The following is a 23,531-nucleotide window of genomic DNA, read 5'->3' as shown; positions in this document are numbered from 1 at the left end:
GTTATTAACTGTACGTTAAAGTTATGTGTAACTTTGTGTTGTTGTTTTTGTCGCACTGCTTTGCTTTATCTTGGCCAGGCCGCAGTTGTAAATGAGAACTTGTTCTCAACTGGCCAACCTGGTTAAATAAAGGTGAAATAAAAGAAAAGTATCCTGGCCTGTCAAATGCATCTTCCCAATGCCCTGTACAATCCTGTAATGATAGTTCTGTCCAGGTGCCTGTCCCATTAGTGACTGCAGATGTATAGACTTGTACTGTATAGTTCAAACACGTCAATCAACCAGTCAATCAGCCAATCAATGAATCAATGTAACGGTATTATGCAGTAAGAATGACATCACACTGTCTCTCTCTGTAGCTGGATGACGTCAGAGAGGAGAGGTCGACTCAAGGTGTTAGTGGGCGTGGCTCTTCCACATGCCTAACCGACCTGATCCCTGCCATCGTACTCACGTCTACCTCTAGCCCCTCCTCCATCTCCCTGCTACAGAGACAAGGTTCCCGAGGCAACCCAGCCAATAACGGCAGTAAAGGGGCGGGGCTTGCTGTAAGAGAACCCGTGGATGTTGTGCAGTTGGACAATGTGTGACACAGCTGTGTGTGGGTCGCATCTTTCCTCTACGGGGTTCTACGCTACCACCTTGCTATCTACTGTAACTCATGCGCTGTGTGTGTGTGTGTGTGTGTGTGTGTGTGTGTGTGTGTGTGTGTGTGTGTGTGTGTGTGTGTGTGTGTGTGTGTGTGTGTGTGTGTGTGTGTGTGTGTGTGTGTGTGTGTGTGTGTGTGTGTGTGTGTGTGTGTGTGGGGGGTGTGGGTGTGTGGGTGTGGGTTAGTGTTTTGTATTTATGTATTTAGAGAAGTTTTCCATTGAAATGTAGAAAACAGAATGTGAAACAGTTTCAGTTGGTGACTCTTTCCTTTTTATTTCTTTAAACAATGAGGATTGTGAAAATGTGGTCCCCTCCATCCCCTCTTCCTCCCTTTCCCTCTCTCCTCCCCCTCTTCCTCCCTTTCTCTCTCTCCTCCCTCTCTTCCTCCCTTTCCCTCTCTACTCCCTCTCTTCCTCCCTTTCCCTCTCTCCTCCCTCTCTTCCTCCCTTTCCCTCTCTCCTCCCTCTCTTCCTCCCTTTCCCTCTCCTCCCCCTCTTTCTTCCTTTCCCTCTCTCCTCCCCCTCTTTCTCCCTTTCCCTCTCCTCCCCCTCTCCCCCCCTCTTTCTCCCTTTCCCTTTCTCCTCCCTCTCTTTATCCCTTTCCCTCTCTACTCCCCCTCTCCCCCCCTCTTTCTCCCTTTCCCTCTCTCCTCCCCCTCTTTCTCCCTTTCCCTCTCTCAATTGTGTTAATTGTCCTTTCAGCACCTTACATGGCCCTGCCCCAGTTTACTGTTTGTATGTGTGCCAGTGTGCGTGTCTGCACACATCAGACCCCTTCCGCAACACAGAACAATCCACAACGATTGAGCAACACTTGTTTTCCGAACGTCAATTCTTCCGTGATCACTGTTTTCCTGTCTGATCATCACGCGTCTTAAATGACACCGTATTCCCTAGATAGTGCACTACGTTCAACCAGAGCCTTATGTAGGGAGTAGTGAGCCATTTGGGACGCAGGGAGTGTATGTCATTGCTGAGTGTCGACTCTATGATTGTAGCGATCCTTCTGGTGTACTAACAGAATTTATTGTAGTTCTGAATATTGATGAACTGATTGATTTGTAATGTATTGATGAACTGATCAACTGTTTAACTGTTACATTATGGAAATATGAATCAAAATATATATATATGTTCTAAATTATGTGATGGTTTATTGTAGATTTGTGATGTATAAAGTTGTTTATTTCTGTTGATTTTATTTATTTTTCCAACTAAATGTGTTACTGACAGCGGTGTGTTGCTGTGGTCTATTTTCCATCAGCGGTGTGTTGCTGTGGTCTATTTTCCATCAGCGGTGTGTGTGGGTGTGGTCTATTTTCCATCAGCGGTGTGTATGGGTGTGGTCTATTTTCCATCAGCGGTGTGTGTGGGTGTGGTCTATTTTCCATCAGCGGTGTGTGTGGGTGTGGTCTATTTTCCATCAGCGGTGTGTGTGGGTGTGGTCTATTTTCCATCAGCGGTGTGTGTGGGTGTGGTCTATTTTCCATCAGCGGTGTGTGTGGGTGTGGTCTATTTTCCATCAGCGATGTGTGTGGGTGTGGTCTATTTTCCATCAGCGGTGTGTGTGGGTGTGGTCTATTTTCCATCAGCGGTGTGTGTGGGTGTGGTCTATTTTCCATCAGCGGTGTGTGTGGGTGTGGTCTATTTCCATCAGCGGTGTGTGGGGGTGTGGTCTATTTTCCATCAGCGGTGTGTGTGGGTGTGGTCTATTTCCATCAGCGGTGTGTGGGGGTGTGGTCTATTTTCCATCAGCGGTGTGTGTGGGTGTGGTCTATTTTCCATCAGCGGTGTGTGTGGGTGTGGTCTATTTTCCATCAGCGATGTGTGTGGGTGTGGTCTATTTTCCATCAGCGGTGTGTGTGGGTGTGGTCTATTTTCCATCAGCGGTGTGTGGGGGTGTGGTCTATTTTCCATCAGCGGTGTGTGTGGGTGTGGTCTATTTCCATCAGCGGTGTGTGGGGGTGTGGTCTATTTTTCCATCAGCGGTGTGTGTGGGTGTGGTCTATTTCCATCAGCGGTGTGTGGGGGTGTGGTCTATTTTCCATCAGCGGTGTGTGTGTGGGTGTGGTCTATTTTCCATCAGCGGTGTGTGTGGGTGTGGTCTATTTTCCATCAGCGGTGTGTGGGGGTGTGTTATGAGGAGTTGAAAATAAAATAAACGTTTGCTGGTTGAAAACACATCTTACCATCGCCACGGTGACCCCATCTGCTGGTACATGTCAGTACACACTACAATATGAGGGTTCTTTAGGAAGGCTGATGGTTCTATGCAGAACCATACTGGCCCAAAGAACCCTTTGAGCCCTTCAATGGTTCTTTGCAGTTCCCAATTATTATTTTTTTCTCTTAGTAATAATTCAAATGTGAGGACGGCAGCTCATTGGAATATTTTTGTGTGTGTGGTTTGCGCACAGCTCTTTTGGTGCAACCGTGGGTGAGTAAGAGTGTCATTCCAGTTTATCTAATGTGTTGTGTTTCCTTATTACATGTTGTATATGACTATAGCCAGTGATGGTGTCTTGTGAAAGACTCATGTATGGCTTTGTGTCAACTCCTCAGGGACCCACAGCTGTTTCAGAGATAGCACACCTGATTCAACTTCTTAATGAACACCATCATAAAACCTATGGAATTTAACAATATAATAAGTCTATTATACCAGAATAAATAAAAACCTGTATGGTTCCACAAAGAACCTTTGAGATTGAGAAAAGTTCTTTATGTGCATGGTTCTTTATAGAACCTTCAAAAAACGTTCTATAATGTATGTGAGTGTGTGTACGCTGTATGAGAATCAGCCTGTGTCCCTCCTCTCCATGTTAACCTGAATACATTTTAACACAAATTATAATCTCCCCCCATCTCACTCTCATTCTTACTCTCTATTTCTCTCTCCATCCATCCATCTCTCTCTCTCTCTGTCTGTAGTATTAGGGCAGACATATTTTCCACTCCTTTCAGATAGCTCCATGAGGTCACTGTGCATACTGGGGTTGCTGGTGCTTAGGTGACACCCAGAGTACCGGTGCAGTGTTTGTGTAAATGTGTGTGTGTGTGTTTAGCGTGTGTGTAGTGTGTGTGTATTCACTTTAACAACTGAAGACCTCTGACTCCTATACTTAGACATACATTGAGATTTAAAAATAAAGTGAATTGTATTACAAGTAATATTGTGGCCCTGTGTGGTTCTGTTGATAGACTCAATCTCAGCTCTGGACCTTGAATCCAGTTCCACTGCATTTTTTTCATTGTTCCTGTCTAATCAGGGTCTGATTTAGACCTGGGACACCAGGTGTGTGCAATTTCTTATCAGGTAGAACAAAAAAACAAAAATAAGATTTGAGTGCCCCTGGACTAGAGCATAGTGCTTATAATGCCAGGATCGTGGCTTCTATTCCCCTGGGGCCACCCATACAAAAATGTACGTAAGCACGATTGGAAGCTTTAGATAAAAGCGTCTGTAAATGGCATATAGTCTTTACCGTTATGCACCATGATCAATCCGTTTTATACAGGAAAGATTGGGACATTGGAGATTATTTTTTGAAAATCTCTTGAAGTCATTATTTAATTTTGGTAAGGTTTATCTGCTAATGTGTTGTTTTTGAGTCATTATTGGTTTTGAGGGGCATTCGTGTCCCTTGCCTTTGCAACCTTGAAAAACACCTTAAAATGATAAATAGTTACACATCATACATGTTTTTGTTTATATTGAACTGTTTATCAATGACAAAATGTATTGGAAGTCATTTATACTGCAAAACTTAATTTGAAAGCATTGTTTAAAATACTTGTAACATATTTTGGAGATTTAGACATATCTATCCACTATTTTGAATGCTAGAAAGTAAACAAAGGTATTTAATATATTGTATATAGATCACTTTTTTTTTACAAATATAATGTGTCCCTAAGTTTTATGTCATTGGTGATATTATTTTGAAAAATGATTAATTACAAAGATATACTGTACAAGAACCTTGAGCAATCACACCAGTGGCAAACTGTAGTTGGGGGAGGGGTCTATATTAAATAATATTATTAGCTAATCACACCATTTTTGTATGTCATCAATTTGAGGATCCCATTGCTTGGTGTGTCTAAATAAAACGTGTCATTGGTGTTTCTCAATTTAAATGAAAGGAAATTACATTGTGAGCAAAATGATTAATCATATCACTTTATTGTCAGTGACTTTTAAAGGGTTAACAACCTTAGATTTGAAAACCTGTGGCCTCCATTTATGAAAATCCTCAATTACCTAAACTGTGTCATTGGTGTTACGATCATTAGTGTTACTAATCTGACTGGTGGCACAATGTTATCATATTGGTAAAAATAATTAAATGTCATTAAGCTGCCATATTATTTGATTAAGAATGGGAAGATGTACCCAAATACATAAAAACATATATTTTTTAAATGCTGCCACAAGTCAAGGACTACCCTTTGTTTATTTTCTATATAAAAGTGTTTAAAGCATGTACAGTAATCCAACATGTACATGTTTAAATGTAATGGTTGAATATCCTAGCATACGGAACTGTCAGAAGTTGTTAAAAAAGCTTGACCTTTATCAGCTTGTTGATCATGGTGACTGTGTCTCCTGCTACAGGCCTTCTAGGAAATCAAACTTCAGACTTCTGTAGTGTGTCGCTTCCCCTTAGAGAGCTGGGACAGACAACACAGAGAGAGAGAGCGAGAGAGAGAGAGAGTGTGTTAGCAAGAGAGAGAGAGTCAAAGAGTGAAAGTGACACAGCAAAACTGACAAAAAAAATAGAATGAGGGAGAGAATGAGGGATTGATAGGCGAGAGCGACAGATAGAGGTACACTGGAAGACGTTTCTGTCATTTCAACAGTTAAACGCTGTAGAATGCACAGTAAAACATCTGTAAATGTGTTGTAAAGCACACCGTAAGACTTTTCTGTCATTTCAATGGTAGAAACGCTGTAGAATGCACAGTAAAATACCTTAAATGTGTTTTATAGAATTAATTATGGTGCATTGTGGGAAAATGTTTTGGGGGTGGAAGTTAGTCTCTGGCTCATTAACATATTTTAAAGTGATATTCCGGGATTTTCCCCAGAGTCAGATGAACTCGTGGATATCATTTGTATGTCTTCGTGTCCAGTATGAAGGAAGTTGGAGGTAGTTTCGCGAGCCAATGCTAACTACTGTTAGAGCATGATTGGAATGAATGAAATTAATTACATTTTATTTTCTTGACACATAAACAAACAAATAAGTACACAGCGTTGTACGAGATCTAAAGTTTCTTGGAAATTTCTCGCATGGAATAAGAACAGACAGAACAAGAACAGACTGATGAGTTTCAGAAGAAAGTGCTTTGTTTCTGGCCCTTTTGAGTCTGTAATCGAACCCACAAATGCTGATTATCCAGATACTCAACTAGTCTAAAGAAGGCCAGTTTTATTGCTTCTTTAATCAGGACAACAGTTTTCAGCTGTGCTAACATAATTGCAAAAGGGTTTTCTAATGATCAATTAGCCTTTTAAATGATCAACTTGGATTAGCTAAGGATTCCTCTTAAGGATTCGCCCCTTTTTTCAATTTCTGCCAAAAATGACATACCCAAATCTAACTGCCTGTAGCTCAGACCCTGGAGCAAGGATATGCATATTCTTGGTACCATTTGAAAGGAAACACTTTGAAATGTGTGGAAATGTGAAAGGAATGTAGGAGAATATAACACAATAGATCTGGTAAAAGATCATACAAAGAAAATACCAACCGTTCTTTTGTATTTTTTTTGTACCATCATCTTTGAAATGCAAGAGAAAGGCCATAATGTATTCATCCATTTTGGCCACTAGATGGCAGCAGTGTATGTGCAAAGGTTTAGACTGATCCAATGAACCATTGTATTTCTGTTCAAAATGTTGTTTCAAGACTGCCCAAATGTGCCTAATTTGTTTATGAATAACTTTTCATGTTCAAAATTGTGCACTCTCCTCAAACAATAGCATGGTATTCTTTCACTGTAATAGCTACTGTAAATTGGACAGTGCAGTTAGATTAACACGAATTTAAGCTTTCTGCCAATATCAGATATGTCTATGTCCTGGGAAATGTTCTTGTTACTTAAAACCTCATGCTAATCGCATTAGCCTACGTTAGCTCAACCGTCCTGTGGAAGGGACACCGATCCTGAAGAAGTTTTAATGGACAAAAAATGTGCTTTTCTTTCAAAAACAAGGACATTTCCAAGTGACCCCAAACTTTTGAACGGTAGTGTACATACACATTGGAAGTCTATGGGTTTCTACTAGTATAAACTTCAAACGGTAGGACTCTGGTTTCGCTTCATTACGCACAACCCTGCGTGGTGGAGGTTCTCTGGGGTTGTGTCCCTCTCTCTACTCTCTCACCATCCTTTTCTTTGGATGGACCAGAAGGCAGCAACAGTAACAGTGGCTTGAACATGGCTGGCTCTGTTTCTCTGATCCAGAGGACAAGGACGGAATCGCCGGGAGAACTTGGAAAGGTAACAATGGCTTGACCGCGGCCTGACCTGACTCTCCAGTCCACGAATCCAGATCCCGGTTTCCAGCACCAGTCCCAGCACCACACCAACAGACAAGGTGTGGAGGAGGGACTAAACACCAGACTTTCAACCTGAGCAAGCAGACCACAGGGAAGTACCACCATTGACCTTTGGTTCTAGGGCTTCCTTATGTGTCTGCTTGCTCCTCATGTTATCCTTCCTCCCCTCTATAGATCCTGACCCAGTTCCTGTTTCTCCCAGCCTCACAGTCCCCACACCAGACCCAGCACCAACCCCTGGTTTTTCCCGCCCTGGTACTGCACAATTTCCAACCTGGCCCTCACACCCAGTTTTTCCCAGTCTCAGCCCGAACACCAGTACCAACCCTGGACACAGCACCAACCAACCACAACTGCCATCTCCATCCAGCAACTGCCAGGCCAGACCCCATCTCTTCCCCTCCCGCAAAACAAAGACACAAAGACACCATCAACCACTCCACCAGACCAACCATGACTGACTAACTCATTGATTGTTACGTGTTTTTTTGTTTGAATTTATTTTTGTATTATTATCATTACTATTAAGTTCAATTGAATAGATTACTTATTATTCCGAATTTTTATTAAAGTTGATTTGAAATTTTAATTAAGTAACATGTCTCAAATAAAAATCTTAAGTTCAATGTGTTTCCATCACATTTTCATCTCTACCGATAGTTTTGTCAATAAAAACTGTTGCGTTAAATAGCAAATGTGCCAACTCTTGTCTTGGCGTGTTGCTCTGTCCAACAGCTCAGAGATACAGAGCGCTTAGGCTGTGTGGGTAGGCTGTGTGGGTAGGCTGTGTAGGTAGGCTGTGTGGGTAGGCTGTGTGGGTAGGCTGTGTAGGTAGGCTGTGTAGGTAGGCTGTGTGGGTAGGCTGTGTGGGTAGGCTGTGTGGGTAGGCTGTGTAGGTAGGCTGTGTGGGTAGGCTGTGTGGGTAGGCTGTGTGGGTAGGCTGTGTAGGTAGGCTGTGTAGGTAGGCTGTGTGGGTAGGCTGTGTGGGTAGGCTGTGTAGGTAGGCTGTGTGGGTAGGCTGTGTGGGTAGGCTGTGTGGGTAGGCTGTGTGGGTAGGCTGTGTGGGTAGGCTGTGTAGGTAGGCTGTGTGGGTAGGCTGTGTGGGTAGGCTGTGTGGGTAGGCTGTGTGGGTAGGCTGTGTAGGTAGGCTGTGTGGGTAGGCTGTGTAGGTAGGCTGTGTGGGTAGGCTGTGTGGGTAGGCTGTGTGGGTAGACTGTGTGGGTAGGCTGTGTGGGTAGACTGTGTGGGTAGGCTGTGTGGGTAGGCTGTGTGGGTAGGCTGTGTGGGTAGGCTGTGTGGGTAGGCTGTGTGGTAGGCTGTGTGGGTAGGCTGTGTGGGTAGGCTAGTCTTCATGATGAGATTATTGTGGATAAGAGCAAGAATATTTCTATTTTTCAAACGGCAGGCAACGTTCGATCATGATGTCACCACAATAATTGGAAAGCAGCATCAAGCTCATCACCGTGCACTTTCACCACCCTGTGAAGTTCATCATAATTGATTGAATCTGTAGCCTAATAAACTACATGGTTTCCCGAGTTGTAGTGGGAGGACCACACACCATATCATCGTGTGACAAAAAAAAATCTTTGATATGATGGTTAGTTTGGAAGCCTTTGTTTAGGCATCTAGAAGTGCGAGTGAAATAAAACACATTCATATGCTATAATTATACAAATGCCTAATAGACAACCAGCTAGCTCCAATCCCTTGTAATTACAGTAAAATATTGTAAAAAAAATCTTACAGTTTATTACTCACGTTTACAGAATTGTACTGTTTCATTGCTTTTCATTTATAATAATTTACAGGAAGCTGGCATCAAGTTACTGTGAATATCTCGGTAATGTATTGACACTATCCAGAGATAGAGACATAGAGTATCATAAGTTATCTTGTTGTAATTACAATTATTTTGAAGACCAGTGTATTGACTACGACAACGTTTTACTTGCTATGACTATGATACGTTTTCTTTATCAGCCTTGGTTGAATGCACCAACTGTAAGTTGCTAAGGACAAGAGAACCCACTAAATGACCAAAAAGTTCATGTAAATGTACAAATGAAAAGAACACTGGGTAATATGTCATTGTAATATACTGTAATTGTAATTGGTACTCTAAATTAGATCACAGTGACTGACTTGGTACTGTAAATTAGATTACAGTAACATGTTGGTACTGTAAAATTGATTACAGTAGTTGTACTGTAAAATAAGTTACAGTAACTCACTGGCCAATTGCTGTACTGTACATTTTACAGGAAATGTTTAACAGTGTAGAGATAGGGGACAATGTGTGGGGCTAAGAGGAGTCTATATCTGTCTGAGTGAGTAATGCAGGGTATCAGAGTGAGGCATGCTGGGGGTAGGGTTACAGGTCTTATAAGGCCCCTGTGTACTCCATCCCTGTCTCCGTCTCCACTCTGCTTGACTATTCTTGTCCCGTCTGTCCCTCACCTAACAGGCAAGACCTCCCCGTCAACCCTTTTAGACACTTTTAAAACTCAGGTTTTCGGCGTTAAGTTTAAACTAGGATCTGTTTTAGGTTGAATTAGTTCACTTTTATTTTATTGTATTTATTTAACCTTTATTTAACTAGTTCAGAGCTTGTGAGAAGGAGACAGAGGTCTGTGTTTGTGTGTGTGGGATCGCTCTGCTCCGCTCTGTGTCTCCTGTGTGTGTGGGATCTCTCTCTGCTCCGCTCTGTGGCTCCTGTGTGTGTGTGGGATCGCTCTGCTCTGTGTCTCCTCTGTGTGTGGGATCTCTCTCTGCTCCGCTCTGTGTCTCCTGTGTGTGTGGGATCGCTCTGCTCCGCTCTGCTCCGCTCTGTGTCTCCTGTGTGTGTGTGATCTCTCTCCGCTCCGCTCTGTGTCTCCTGTGTGTGTGGGATCTCTCTCTGCTCCGCTCTGTGTCTCCTGTGTGTGTGGGATCTCTCTCTGCTCCGCTCTGTGTGTCCTGTGTGTGTGGGATCTCTCTCTGCTCTGTGTCTCCTGTGTGTGTGGGATCTCGCTCTGCTCTGCTCTGTGTCTCCTGTGTGTGTGGGATCTCTCTCTGCTCTGCTGTGTGTCTCCTGTGTGTGTGGGATCACCCTGCTCCGCTCTGTGTCTCCTGTGTGTGTGGGATCTCTCTCTGCTCTGTTCTGTGTCTCCTGTGTGTGTGTGGGATCTCTCTGCTCCGCTCTGTGTCTCCTGTGTGTGTGGGATCGTTCTGCACCGCTCTGTGTCTCCTGTGTGTGTGGGATCGCTCTGCCCCGCTCTGTGTCTCCTGTGTGTGTGTGGGATCGCTCTGCTCCGCTCTGTGTCTCCTGTGTGTGTGGGATCTCTCTCTGCTCTGCTCTGTGTCTCCTGTGTGTGTGGGATCTCACTGCTCCGCTCTGTGTCTCCTGTGTGTGTGGGATCGTTCTGCTCCGCTCTGTGTCTCCTGTGTGTGTGGGATCGCTCGGCCCCGCTCTGTGTCTCCTGTGTGTGTGTGGGATCTCTCTCTGCTCTGTTCTGTGTCTCCTGTGTGTGTGTGGGGGATCTCTCTCTGCTCCGCTCTGTGGCTCCTGTGTGTGTGTGGGATCGCTCTGCTCTGTGTCTCCTGTGTGTGTGTGGGATCTCTCTCTGGTCTGCTCTGTGTCTCCTGTGTGTGGGGGATCGCTATGCTCCGCTCTGTGTCTCCTGTGTGTGTGGGATCGCTCTGCTCCGCTCTGTGTCTCCTGTGTGTGTGTGATCTCTCTCTGCTCCGCTCTGTGTCTCCTGTGTGTGTGGGATCGTTCTGCTCCGCTCTGTGTCTCCTGTGTGTGTGGGATCGCTCGGCCCCGCTCTGTGTCTCCTGTGTGTGTGTGGGATCGCTCTGCTCCGCTCTGTGTCTCCTGTGTGTGTGGGATCTCTCTCTGCTCTGCTCTGTGTCTCCTGTGTGTGTGGGATCTCGCTCTGCTCTGCTCTGTGTCTCCTGTGTGTGTGGGATCTCTCTCTTCTCTGCTGTGTGTCTCCTGTGTGTGTGGGATCACCCTGCTCCGCGCTGTGTCTCCTGTGTGTGTGGGATCTCTCTCTGCTCTGTTCTGTGTCTCCTGTGTTTGTGTGGGATCTCTCTGCTCCGCTCTGTGTCTCCTGTGTGTGTGGGATCTCTCTCTGCTCTGTTCTGTGTCTCCTGTGTGTGTGTGTGGGATCTCTCTCTGCTCTGTTCTGTGTCTCCTGTGTGTGTGGGATCTCTCTCTGCTCTGCTCTGTGTCTCCTGTGTGTGTGTGGGATCGCTCTGCTCCGCTATGTGTCTCCTGTGTGTGGGGGATCGCTCTGCTCCGCTCTGCTCCGCTCTGTGTCTCCTGTGTGTGTGGATCCTGTGCGTGCATGTGAGCGTGCATGTGTGTGCGTTTGTGTGTTTCTCACACCTGTATTTGTGTGTTTCAGAAGCTCCTAGGCACTTGCCCCCCCCCCCCCCCCCCCCCTAACGTGTTCGTCCCCATCGTCAGGAAATAACAGGTAAAGAACACAGGAACGCAACTAAAGGAGGGAAACAAGAAAACTAGTGCGAGAGGAAAAAATGTAAAACGTACTGTGAGTGAAGGGGGAAAGCGGTTTCAGGAGGACACTAAGGAAGTATGTGTGTTTTCTCCAAAGCTGAAGATGGTTACGTACACAGTTCACGCTCTACAACATTCGCAGAGTACGACACTGCCTCACACAGGAAGCGGCGCAGGTCCTAATCCAGGCACTTGTCATCTCCCGTCTGGATTACTGCAACTCGCTGTTGGCTGGGCTCCCTGCCTGTGCCATTAAACCCCTACAACTCATCCAGAACGCCGCAGCCCGTCTGGTGTTCAACCTTCCCAAGTTCTCTCACGTCACCCCGCTCCTCCGCTCTCTCCACTGGCTTCCAGTTGAAGCTCGCATCCGCTACAAGACAATGGTGCTTGCCTACGGAGCTGTGAGGGGAACGGCACCTCCGTACCTTCAGGCTCTGATCAGGCCCTACACCCAAACAAGGGCACTGCGTTCATCCACCTCTGGCCTGCTCGCCTCCCTACCTCTGAGGAAGTACAGTTCCCGCTCAGCCCAGTCAAAACTGTTCGCTGCTCTGGCACCCCAATGGTGGAACAAACTCCCTCACGACGCCAGGTCAGCGGAGTCAATCACCACCTTCCGGAGACACCTGAAACCCCACCTCTTTAAGGAATACCTAGGATAGGATCAAGTAATCCTTCTAAAAGAGTTAGATGCACTATTGTAAAGTGGTTGTTCCACTGGATATCATAAGGTGAATGCACCAATTTGTAAGTCGCTCTGGATAAGAGCGTCTGCTAAATGACTTAAATGTAAATGTAAATGTACTCTCAAAGGCTCCGCACCATGGGGCTTTAGACTACAAGGAGGAACGGACTTCAACATGCCACTAAGCATCTCCAGGGTAAGCGAACACACATGTTCACGTTGGTTTCTACGCTGTGTTAGAGTAGCTTCTGATGTGAGATATAGTGATTGTGGTGTGTGTGTGAGTGTGTGTGTGTGCGCGCGCTTGTGTGTATTATGTAATGACGTAACGATTTGTGACAGACGCTGAGCAGTGACCTGACAGAGACACTTCTGAAGTACACCTCTCTCTCTCTCTCTCTCTCTCTCTCTCTCTCTCTCTCTCTCTCTCTCTCTCTCTCTCTCTCTCTCTCTATCACTCCCCCCTCTCTCTCTCTATCACTCCCCCCTCTCTCTCTCTATCACTCCCCCCTTTCTCTCTCAATTCAATTCAATTCAAGGGGCTTTATTGGCATGAGAAACACATCTTAACATTGCCAAAGCAAGTGAGGTAGATAATAAACAAACGTGTATTAAACAATAAAAATGAACAGTAAACATTACACTCACAGAAGTTTCAAACGAATAAAGACATTACAAATGTCATATTATGTATTTATACAGTGTTGTAACGATGTACAAATAGTTAAAGTACAAAAGGGAAAATAAATAAACATAAATATGGGTTGTATTTACAATCGTGTTTGTTCTTCACTTGTTGACCTTTTCTTGTGGCAACAGGTCACAAATCTTGCTGCTGTGATGGAACACTGTGGTATTTCACCCAGTAGATATGGGAGTTTAGCTAAATCGGGTTTGTTCTCAAATTCTTTGTGAATCTGTGTAATCTGAGGGAAATATGTGTCTCTAATATGGTCATACATTTGGCAGGAGGTTAGAAAGTGCAGCTCAGTTTCCACCTCATTTTGTGGGCAGTGTGTCTTCTCTTGAGAGCCAGGTCTGCCCACGGTGGCCTTTCTCAACAGCAAGGCTATGCTCACTGAGTCTGTACATAGTCAAAGCTATCGCTCCCCCCTTTCTCTCTCTCTCTCTCTCTCTCTCTCTCTCTCTCTCTCTCTCTCTCTCTCTCTCTCTCTCTCTCTCTCTCTCTCTCTCTCTCTCTCTCTCTCTCTCTCTCTCTCTCTCTCTCTCTCTCTTTCTCTTTTTCTCTCTCTCTCCCTCTCTCTATCACTCCCCCCTCTCTCTCTCTATCACTCCCCCCTCTCTCTCTCTATCACTCCCCCCTCTCTCTCTCTCTCTCTCTCCCTCTCTCTCTCCCACTCCCTCTCCCTGTCTCTCTCTCTCCCTCTCTCTCTTTCTCATGTATGGCTTTGAGAATGGTTGACTGTCAGTAGTTCTCAGTTCTCTCCTCAGGGACCCACAGCTGTTTCAGAGATAGCACACCTGATTCAGCTTCTTACAGTTTTTCTCAATTGCTAAAACACAATTTCTGAAACCTTGCTCCATTTCCTGAAAACATTCAACACAAAACCTCATCTTCAAGCACTATTTACATAACCTCTGACCTGTGTTCAAAATCAAACACTGCTCTCAAATCATAAACAAAGTGATCAAAATGATATACACTCTCAAGCAGTCAGTAAACAATACACTGAAAAATAGAAAACACATTGTTCAAAACATACAATTCTCAGGGAGAAGTACATTTTTAATCTAAAAGAATATTCATATTTTACCGTCATTGTCTTTTGATGAACGAAAACATGTTCTATCATAGTAGCTCAAAATTGATCAGAAATTACTACTCTGCTTTGCTCTTTGCAATTTTGTTTTTTGTTCTTCCTCCTCCTTGTACCCCTATTTTTACAGTACTGTACCCTGCATCTCACAAATGTGTCCTTTGTCTCTGTGATACTGTAATTCTTGTTCTTTGTTGATATGAACCTGCAACCAGTCAAAATCTATTGAGCAGTCAGTACTGTTAATAAATGGAAAGCACAATGTTCAGGGCCATTGTAACGGCAGTCGTAATCCTCCTCCTCGGACGAGGAGAGGCGAGACGGATCGGACCAATACGCAGAGTGGCTAGTTTCCATAGTGATTTAATAATTAACAAAAACAATATACGATACAAAATAACTACCGTGACAGTCCTGTGTGGCGGAACACTGACACAAGAACAAACACCCACCAAACACACGTGAAACCCCGGCTGCCTTAGTATGATCCTCAATCAGGGACAACGATTGACAGCTGCCTCTGATTGAGAATCATACCAGGCCGAACACAAAACCCCAACATAGAAAATCACACATAGACAGCCCACCCCAACTCACGCCCTGACCAACTAAATAAATACAAGAAAAAGGAAAAACAGGTCAGGAACGTGACAGCCATACAATTTGTCCATTGTACAGTATACAGCCTACAATGCACTGTACTACAGTATACAATACTAAAAGGGACAAAAATCAAAGGAGTAAACATGTGATCAATGTGCTTCTTCTTGTCTTTGGGCTGGGTCAGGCCAGAGCACTTCGTCAACATCACAGGAAATATTGTCCCTCCTGAGGCAACGGGGGAAGAAGCCTCTTGTGTGCAGTATCCAGCCCTGACATGATTCCTCACCTATATCACCACAGGCTAAATCCATGGCTTGCAGCAGATTTACTCTGGTGTAGGGTTGTCTATCATACACTTTCCATCTCCAAGAGGAGAAGAACTCCTCCATCGGATTCAGGAAAGGCGAGTATGGAGGGAGGTACAAGTTCATAAACTGCCCATTGATGTTAAACCATTCCCTTACCTGAGCAGCTCGGTGGAAACTGACATTGTCCCACACTATCACATAGGTGGGAATGGGATTCTCATTTAGCTCTTGACCCTGCTGCTCTTGAACCTGCTGCTAAAATAAAATATATCTTAGATTGGCAATAAATCTTAGAAGGTGCTGGGTGTTATATGGCCCGAATGTAACATGGTGATGTAGAACACCATGGTTGCTGATAGCAGCACAGATTGTGACAATGCCACCTTGTTGACCAGGGACTTCAACAATGGCCCGCTGTCCAATCATGTTTCGGCCTCTCCTTCTCCTCTTTGTTAGATTGAAGCCTGTTTCATCGACAAAGATGAACTCATGGGGTGTGTCCAAGGATTCCAAGTCAAATATTGTCTGTGTAGAAATACAATATACTGTATGTAGGATTTTGTAAGTCGTACAGAGACAGTGCTATACTGTAGAGTACAATTAGGCTTCTGATTCACATACATTGTATGTACTGAAGAGTAATGTCATTCACATAGTATGTGTTAGTACTGTAGACAATCTGGATTACAGTAAATGTTTCTGAATGTACACTTACTTGCACATACTGAGCTCGCAGTTCTTTCACCCTTGGTGAGTTGCGCTCAAAAGACCACTCCAATACCTTGACTTTGTTGTCCTTAAGCCATTTTGCCACAACTTTGGAAGTATGCTTGGGGTCATTGTCCAATTGGAAGACCCATCTGCGACCAAGCTTTAACTTCCTGACTGATGTCTTGAGATGTTGCTTCAATGTATCCACATAATTTTCCTGCCCTATGATGCCATCTATTTTGTGAAGTGCACCAGTCCCACCTGCAGCAAAACACCCCACAACATGATGCTGCCACTCCCGTGCTTCACGGTTGGGATGGTGTTCTTTGGCTTGCAAGTCTCCTCCTTTTTCCTCCAAACATAACGATGGTCATTATTGCCAAACAGTTCCATTTTTGTTTCATCAGACCAGAGGACATTTCTCCAAAAAGTACAGTTGCAAACCGTAGCCTGGCTTTTTTATGACGGTTTTGGAGCAGTGGCTTCTTCCTTGCTGAGCGGCCTTTCAGGTTATGTTGATATAGGACTCTTTTTATTGTGGATATAGATACTTTTGTACCGGTTTCCTCCAGCATCTTCACAAGGTCATTTGCTGTTGTTCTAGGATTGATTTGCACTTTTCGCACCAAAGTACGTTCATCTCTAGGAGACAGAACACGTCTCCTTCCTGAGCGGTATGATGGCTGCGTGGTCCCATGGTGTTTATACTTGTGTATACTTGTTTGTACAGATGAACGTGGTACCTTCAGGCATTTGGAAATTGCTCCCAAGGATGGACCAGACTTGTGGAGTTCTACAATTTTGTTTCTGAGGTCTTGGCTGATTTCTTTTGATTTTCCCATGATGTCAAGCAAAGAGGCACTGAGTTTGAAGGTAGGCCTTGAAATACATCCACAGGTACACCTCCAATTGACTCAAATTATGTCAGTTAGCATATCAGAAGCGTCTAAAGCCATGACATCATTTTCTGGAATTTTCCAAGCTGTTTAAAGGCACAGTCAACTTGGTGTCTGTAAACTTCTGACCCACTGGAATTGTGATACAGTGAATTATGAGTGAAATAATCTGTGTGTAAACAATTGCTGGAAAAAATACTTGTGTCATGCACAAAGTAGATGTCCTAACCAACTTGCCAAAACTATAGTTTGTTAACAAAATATTTGTGGAGTGGTTGAAAAACTAGTTTTAATGACTCCAACCTAAGTGTATGTACATTTCCGACTTCAACTGTATATATATATATATATATATATATATAAATAAATGGTGGGACCAACAGCAATAATTATAGTAGAAGTGGACATGGGATTACCATTAGCAACAACTACAACAACAATATTAATCAGAACAACAATACATTAAAGCAACGGCAGTAGACCAGTGTCAACATGACTGAGAAGACACATGACATGGTATGAAAGACAAAACAAAACAAGATAGGAAATATTATCGACATTACATTGCTGGCTGACCCTCAGGTTACGGCAGGAGGACACATGTTTGGCTGCCAAAACTGCACATTTTGGCTTTCCACCCAATAAATATTAGATTTTTTTCTTCATCTTTTATAGACAACACGTATCCACTTATATCAGTACATTGATGACAGCCTAAACATTACAAAATGTATATTATATCATATAAACCTCCTGTAGCAAATTAGCATTTGCATTTTATGTTGACCAAATTCAACACTCTCTCATTGACCTCCATACTAAAAACTCCCTGCTTCCAATGCGGACAGATTTAGGGTTGGGGTGGCAAGAGCTCTGTCATGGAGGGTATTTTCTCCATTGTTTACACTTTTGTTGTTAGCTTGATCTGATTCAAAAAATATACATACAATAATTTTAAATCAATTTTTTTCCCCAATTGGTAGTTACAGTCTTGTCTCATCGCTGCAACTCCCGTACAGACTCGGTAGAGGCGAAGGTCGAGAGCCGTGCGTCCTCCAAAACACAACCCAACCAAGCCGCACTGCTTCTTGACCCAATGCCCACTTAACCCAGAACCCAGTCGCACCAATGTGTTGGAGGAAACACTGTACACCTGGTGACCGTGGCAGCGTGCACTGCACTCGGCCTGCCACAGGAGTCACTAGTGTGCGATGGGACAAGGACACCCCTGCCGGCCAAACCCTTCCTTAACCCAGACGATGCTGGGCCAATTGTGCGCTGCCCCATGGGTCTCCTGGTTGCGGCCGGCTGCGACAGAGCCTGGACTCGAACCAGAATCTCTAGTGGCACAGCTAGCACTGCGGGGCAGTGCCTTGGACCACTGTGCCACTCGGGAGGCCCGATCTGATTCATTCTAATGGGGTGTACTTCTTCCAAAGAATACATTAAGAGTTTTGGCTCTGAATTTCCATTTTTTCCAGACAGACAGAGTACGTTGTTGTGTCCCATGGCAATGCAGTGAATTTTTATCTAGTGTTGGATAGTAAGACCATGATTTGTCTGAAATTGTGTCGAGATGGATGACTTGTGCGTGTGTGTGGCTGGCTGATTCAGCATAAGCAGAGGAGGAGAGAGCAGATGCTGTTACAGAGAGAAATTATGTTGAGGTAAGTAGGGGAGGGGAAGGTTGAGGGAGTAGGGGAACGGGGTAGTTGGGATAGTAGGGGAGGGGGGTAGTTGGGAAAGTAGGGGGGTAGTTTGGGCAGTAAATGGAAGGCCTTTTTCAATAGCGCAATGGATTGGAATGCTTTAGGGGGGTGATCATGTGTGTTTTTGAGGGAGAGGTCCTGAGATTCGAGACTCAGTATGAGCTGAATCAGGAGGAAGCGTGACGTCCTTTACAATAAAACATATCTTTACTCAGTAGTCTATAATGCTCATTAGGTGTTTGTATCAAAGTTTTTCTCCGTTTTTTTGTTGCTGTTGGAATGAATAACTTAGTTCACATCAGCATTTTCTGCTTTAAGATGTTCTTGTATAACGGCCCGGTCTTGGCACTTCAAAGTTGGGTTTGAAAATGTTGCTCATTTGAATTATCTTCAAACGAACTAAAACTGTTTGGGATAAAAGTTGTTTTTCTTTTTAGTTGTTTTTAGAGGAGTCAGCAGTAGACATTTTCTGTGTCGGTCAGCATCAGTCCACTTCAACCACTCATCTGACTCCTGTTGCTGTGATTGCTGTGTTAGAAAGCGGTGTTTCTCTTGTCCAGCGAGCTTCTCACTGTGTATCTTAAGGAGTGTGACAGTTGAGTTCCATTACAATGTTGACTTGTCACTATTATGTACGCGTGCTAATCAATGTTGATCCATCCTGGCGTGCCCTAGTTCACTCCAGCCGATTATCAATTAGGCTGATTGGTTTGAACGACAACAGGCACTCGGTACATTTACCTTTAGATAATCACTGTCTCATTATTTACCTCATAGATTACCTGAAATATACAAGGCCTACGGCTTTTTGAATACAGTCTATAGTCACAGTACTATGAATGATGAAAAGGAAGGATGAAATGAAAACCTGCTAACTAGGTGGGTCTCCAGGGCAAGAGTAGAAATCCAGCTTATATTCATGAGCTCGCCTTGACTGACAACTCTTTGAAACTCAAGTGACTTGGCAGTGTTGCATATTCATGAGCCCGCCTTGACTAAAAACTCTTTGAAACTCAAGTAACTTGGTGCAGTGAGCAGTGTTGCATAAAGCTCATCTCGAGCTAATTTGGTGATGCACAAAGCAACTCAAACATTGAAATTGTATAAATGATTTGTTTATGCATCTCCCGTTTGGCATGTTTCTTGTGATGTGGTTCACAGCAGCACTGACAGGTGTGTTGATTTGAGAACTGAGTCAGAGTTTTGAAGGACCCTTACCGCCGCTTTGTTCCGTGCTGGCTGAAGACCTAGCTAGCCAGTAGTGCTGAGTGATTAACTCAAATGTTGGTTCTTTTTTGTTTTGTAAAACAAATAATTGACCGATGTCGGTTCAGTTATTTGAATTACATTTAGTTCGCTTTTTTCTTCTGTGAGCTCAATGTGCAAATTGCACAACACTTCTCGAGAGATAAATCAGATCCAGATTGAACTGTGCGATGTCAACTGAACAAAAATATAAACGCAACATGTAAAGTGTTGGTCCCATGTTTCATGAGCTGAAATAAAAGACCCCAGAAAAGTTCCATACACACAAAAAGCGGATTTCTCTCAGATTAAAATTGAAGAATAAAATTGTATTTTAGAATAAAATTGTATTTGTCACATGGCCGAATACAACAGGTGAAACCTCACCTTACAGTGAAATGCTTACTTGCAAGCCCTTAACCAACAATACAGTTTTAAGAAAACAAATTAAATAGAAATATAACAAATAATTAAGGAGCAACAATAAAATAACAGTAGAGAGGCTATATACAGGGGGTATCGGTACAGTCAATGTGCAGGTGCACCAGTTATTCGAGGTAATTAAGGTAATATGTATATGTAGGTAGAGGTATTGATAATAAACAGAGAGTAGCAGCGGTGTAAAATGGGGGCTGGGGTGGGTACAATGAAAATAATCCAGGTAGCCACTTGATGAACTGTTCAAGAGTCTTATGGCTTGGGAGTAGAAGCTGTTAAGAAGCCTGTTAAGAAGCCTTTTCTAGGTATCGCTTGCTTCACGGCAAGCGATACCTAGACTTGGCGCTCCGGTATCGCTTGCCGTGCGGTAGTAGAGAGAGCAGTCTATGACTAGGGTGGCTGGAGTCCTTGGCAATTTTTTGTGCCTTCCTCTGACACCACCTGTTATAGAGGTCCTGGATGGCAGCAAAGCCTGGCCCCAGTGATATACTGGGCCGTACGCACTAGCCTCTGTAGTGCCTTGCGGTCGGAAGCCGAGCAGTTGCCATACCAGGCAGTGATGCAACCAGTCAGGATGCTCTCGATGGTGCAGCTGTAGAACTTTTTGAGGATCTGAGGACTATTGCCAAATCTTTTCAGTCTCCTGAGGGGGAATAGGCGTTGTCGTGCCCTCTTCACAACTGTCTTGGTGTGTTTGGACCATGATAGTTTGTTGGTGATGTGGACTCCAAGGAACTTGAATCTCTCAACCTGCTCCACCACAGCTCCGTCGATGAGAATGGGGGCGTGCTCGTTCCTCCTTTTTCTGGAGTCCACAATCATCTCTTTAGTCTTGATCACGTTGAGGGAGGGGTTGTTATCCTGGCACCACACAGGCCCACCCATGGCTGCACCCCTGCCCAGTCATGTGAAATCCATAGATTAGGGCATAATGACTTCATTTCAAATCCTTCTATGAACTGTAACTCAGTAAAATCGTTGAAATTGTTGCATGTTGCGTTTATATTTTTGTTCAGTGTAGTAGGGAGAGGAAGTTTCCAACAGTCTAATATTCTGCATTGTTTAGCACAGTGGTTCCCAAACTTTTTACAGTCCCGAACCCCCCTTCAACCTCCAGCTGCATCAGCGCACTCTCAAATGTTGTTTTTTGCCATCATTGTAAGTCTGCCACACACACACTATACGATACATTTATTAAACATAAGAATGAATGTGAGTTTTTGTCACAACCCGGCTCGTGGGAAGTGACAAAGAGCTCTTATAGGACCAGGGCACAAAAAATTATATAATAATAGTCAATAATATTGCTCTTTATTTTGCCATCTTACATATAAAACCTTATTTGTTCATCAAAAATGGTGAATAACTCACCACAGGTTAATGAGAAGGGTGTGCTTGAAACGATTCACATAACTCTGCAATGTTAGGTTGTATTGGAGAGAGTCTCAGTCTTAAATCATTTTCCACACACAGCCTGTGCCTGTATTTAGTTTTCATGCTAGTGAGGGCCGAGAATCCACTCTCACATAGGTATGTGGTTGCAAAGGGCATCAGTGTCTTAACAGCGCAATTTGCCACGGCAAGAAGCTATGAGCGCAGCCCAATCCAGAAATCTGACAGTGGCTTCTGATTAAATTCAATTTTCACAGAACCGCTTGTTGCAATTTGGATGAGGCTCTCTTGTTCAGATATCAGTAAGTGGACTGGAGGCAGGACATGAAAGGGATAATGAATCCAGTTGTTTGTTTCGTCCGTTTCTGGAAAGTACTCACTCAAGTGCTTCGCTATATCACATTTGACATTGTCCGTAAGCTTGAGTTCATTTGCACACAGAAATCATACAATGATGGCAATACCTGTGCGTTGTCCTTGATAATGCAGACAGAAAATACCTCAAATGTCTTAATCATAGCCTAAATTTTGCCCCACACATTGAATATACAGTTGAAGTCAGAAGTTTACATGCACTTACGATGGAGTCATTAAAACTCGTTTTTCAACCATTCCACAAATTTCTTGTTAACAAACTATAGTTTTGGCAAGTCGGTTAGGACATCTACTTTGTGCATGACAAAAGTAATTTTTCCAACAATTGTTTAAAGACAGATTATTTCACTTATAATGCACTGTATCACAATTCCAGTGTCAGAAGTTTACATGCACTAAGTTGACTGTGCCTTTAACCTCTCTAGGGTATGTGGAATGGTAGCGTCTCACCTCGTCAACAGCCAGTGAAACTGCAGGGCGCCAAATTCAAAACAACAGAAATCCCATAATTAACATTCCTCAAACATACATGTATTTTACACCATTTTAAAGATACACTTGTTGTAAATCCAGCCACAGTGTCCGATTTCAAAAAGGCTTTATGACGAAAGCAAACCAAACGATTATGTTAGGTCAGAGCCAAGTCACAGAAAAACACAGCCATTTTTCCAGCCAAAGAGAGGAGTCACAAAAAGCAGAAATATAGATAAAATGAATCACTAACCTTTGATGATCTTTATCAGATGACACTCATAGGACTTCATGTTACACAATACATGTATGTTTTGTTCGGTAAAGTTCATATTTATATCCAAAAATCTGAGTTCCAAAACATCCGGTGATTTTGCATAGAGCCACATCAATTTACAGAAATAGTCATCATAAATGTTGATGAAAATACAAGTGTTATACATGGAATTTTAGATCCACTTCTCCTTAATGCAACCGCTGTGTCAGATTTCAAAACAACTTTACGGAAAAAGCAAACCATGCATTAATCTGAGTACGGCGCTCAGATGACAAATCAACCCAAAGAGATATCCGCCATGTTGGAGTCAACAGAAGTCAGAAATAGCATTATAAATATTCACTTACCTTTGATGATCTTCATCAGAATAAACTCCCAGGAATCCCAGTTCCACAATAAATGTTTTTTTTGTTCGATAATGTCCATCATTTATGTCCAAATTCCTCCTTGTTGTTCGCACGTTCAGTACACAATCTAAACTCACGACGCGCGGGCAGGTCCAGGCAAAAGTTCAGACGAAATGTAATATTACAGTCCGTAAAAACATGTCAAACGAAGTATAGAATCAATCTTTAGGATGTTTTTAACATAAATCTTCAATAATGTTCCAACCGGAGAATTCCTTTGTCTTCAGAAATGCGATGGAACTCAAGCTAACTCTCACATGAACGCGCAGGGTCAGCGCATGGTCAGCTCATGGCTGACCTTACTCAATCCCCTCTCATTCGCCCCCACTTCACAGTAGAAGCATCATACAATGTTCTAAAGACTGTTGACATCTAGTGGAAGCCTTAGGAAGTGCAACATGACCCCATTTCCACTGTATCTTGGATAAGCAAAGAGTTGAAAAACTAAAAACCTCAGATTTCCCACTTCCTGGTTGGATTTTTTCTTAGGTTTTTGCCTGCCATATGAGT

At 43.5% G+C, this 23,531-nt stretch overlaps 2 protein-coding genes across 2 annotated transcripts in view; both read left to right on the top strand.

Annotated features, from left to right (window-relative positions):
- Positions 1-3,839, top strand: part of LOC139570071 (melanopsin-A-like) — a 42,510-nt gene extending 38,671 nt beyond the window's left edge. The window contains exon 11 of the mRNA XM_071391568.1: positions 360-3,839. Within this exon, the coding sequence (XP_071247669.1) occupies positions 360-590 (231 nt within the window). The 3' untranslated portion in view covers positions 591-3,839. The remainder of the gene's footprint in view (positions 1-359) is intronic.
- A 3,258-nt stretch (positions 3,840-7,097) lies between these two features.
- The window catches only part of LOC139569759 (LIM domain-binding protein 3-like), a 38,421-nt gene continuing 21,987 nt past the window's right edge, over positions 7,098-23,531 (top strand). The window contains exons 1-4 of the mRNA XM_071391133.1: positions 7,098-7,160; positions 7,394-7,474; positions 7,955-7,985; positions 12,540-12,607. Of these exons, the coding sequence (XP_071247234.1) occupies positions 7,098-7,160; positions 7,394-7,474; positions 7,955-7,985; positions 12,540-12,607 (243 nt within the window). The remainder of the gene's footprint in view (positions 7,161-7,393; positions 7,475-7,954; positions 7,986-12,539; positions 12,608-23,531) is intronic.

Source organism: Salvelinus alpinus, chromosome 3, assembly GCF_045679555.1.
Source record: "Salvelinus alpinus chromosome 3, SLU_Salpinus.1, whole genome shotgun sequence".
Classification (NCBI taxonomy): domain Eukaryota; kingdom Metazoa; phylum Chordata; class Actinopteri; order Salmoniformes; family Salmonidae; genus Salvelinus; species Salvelinus alpinus.
This window is presented reverse-complemented; position numbering and strand designations above follow the sequence as displayed.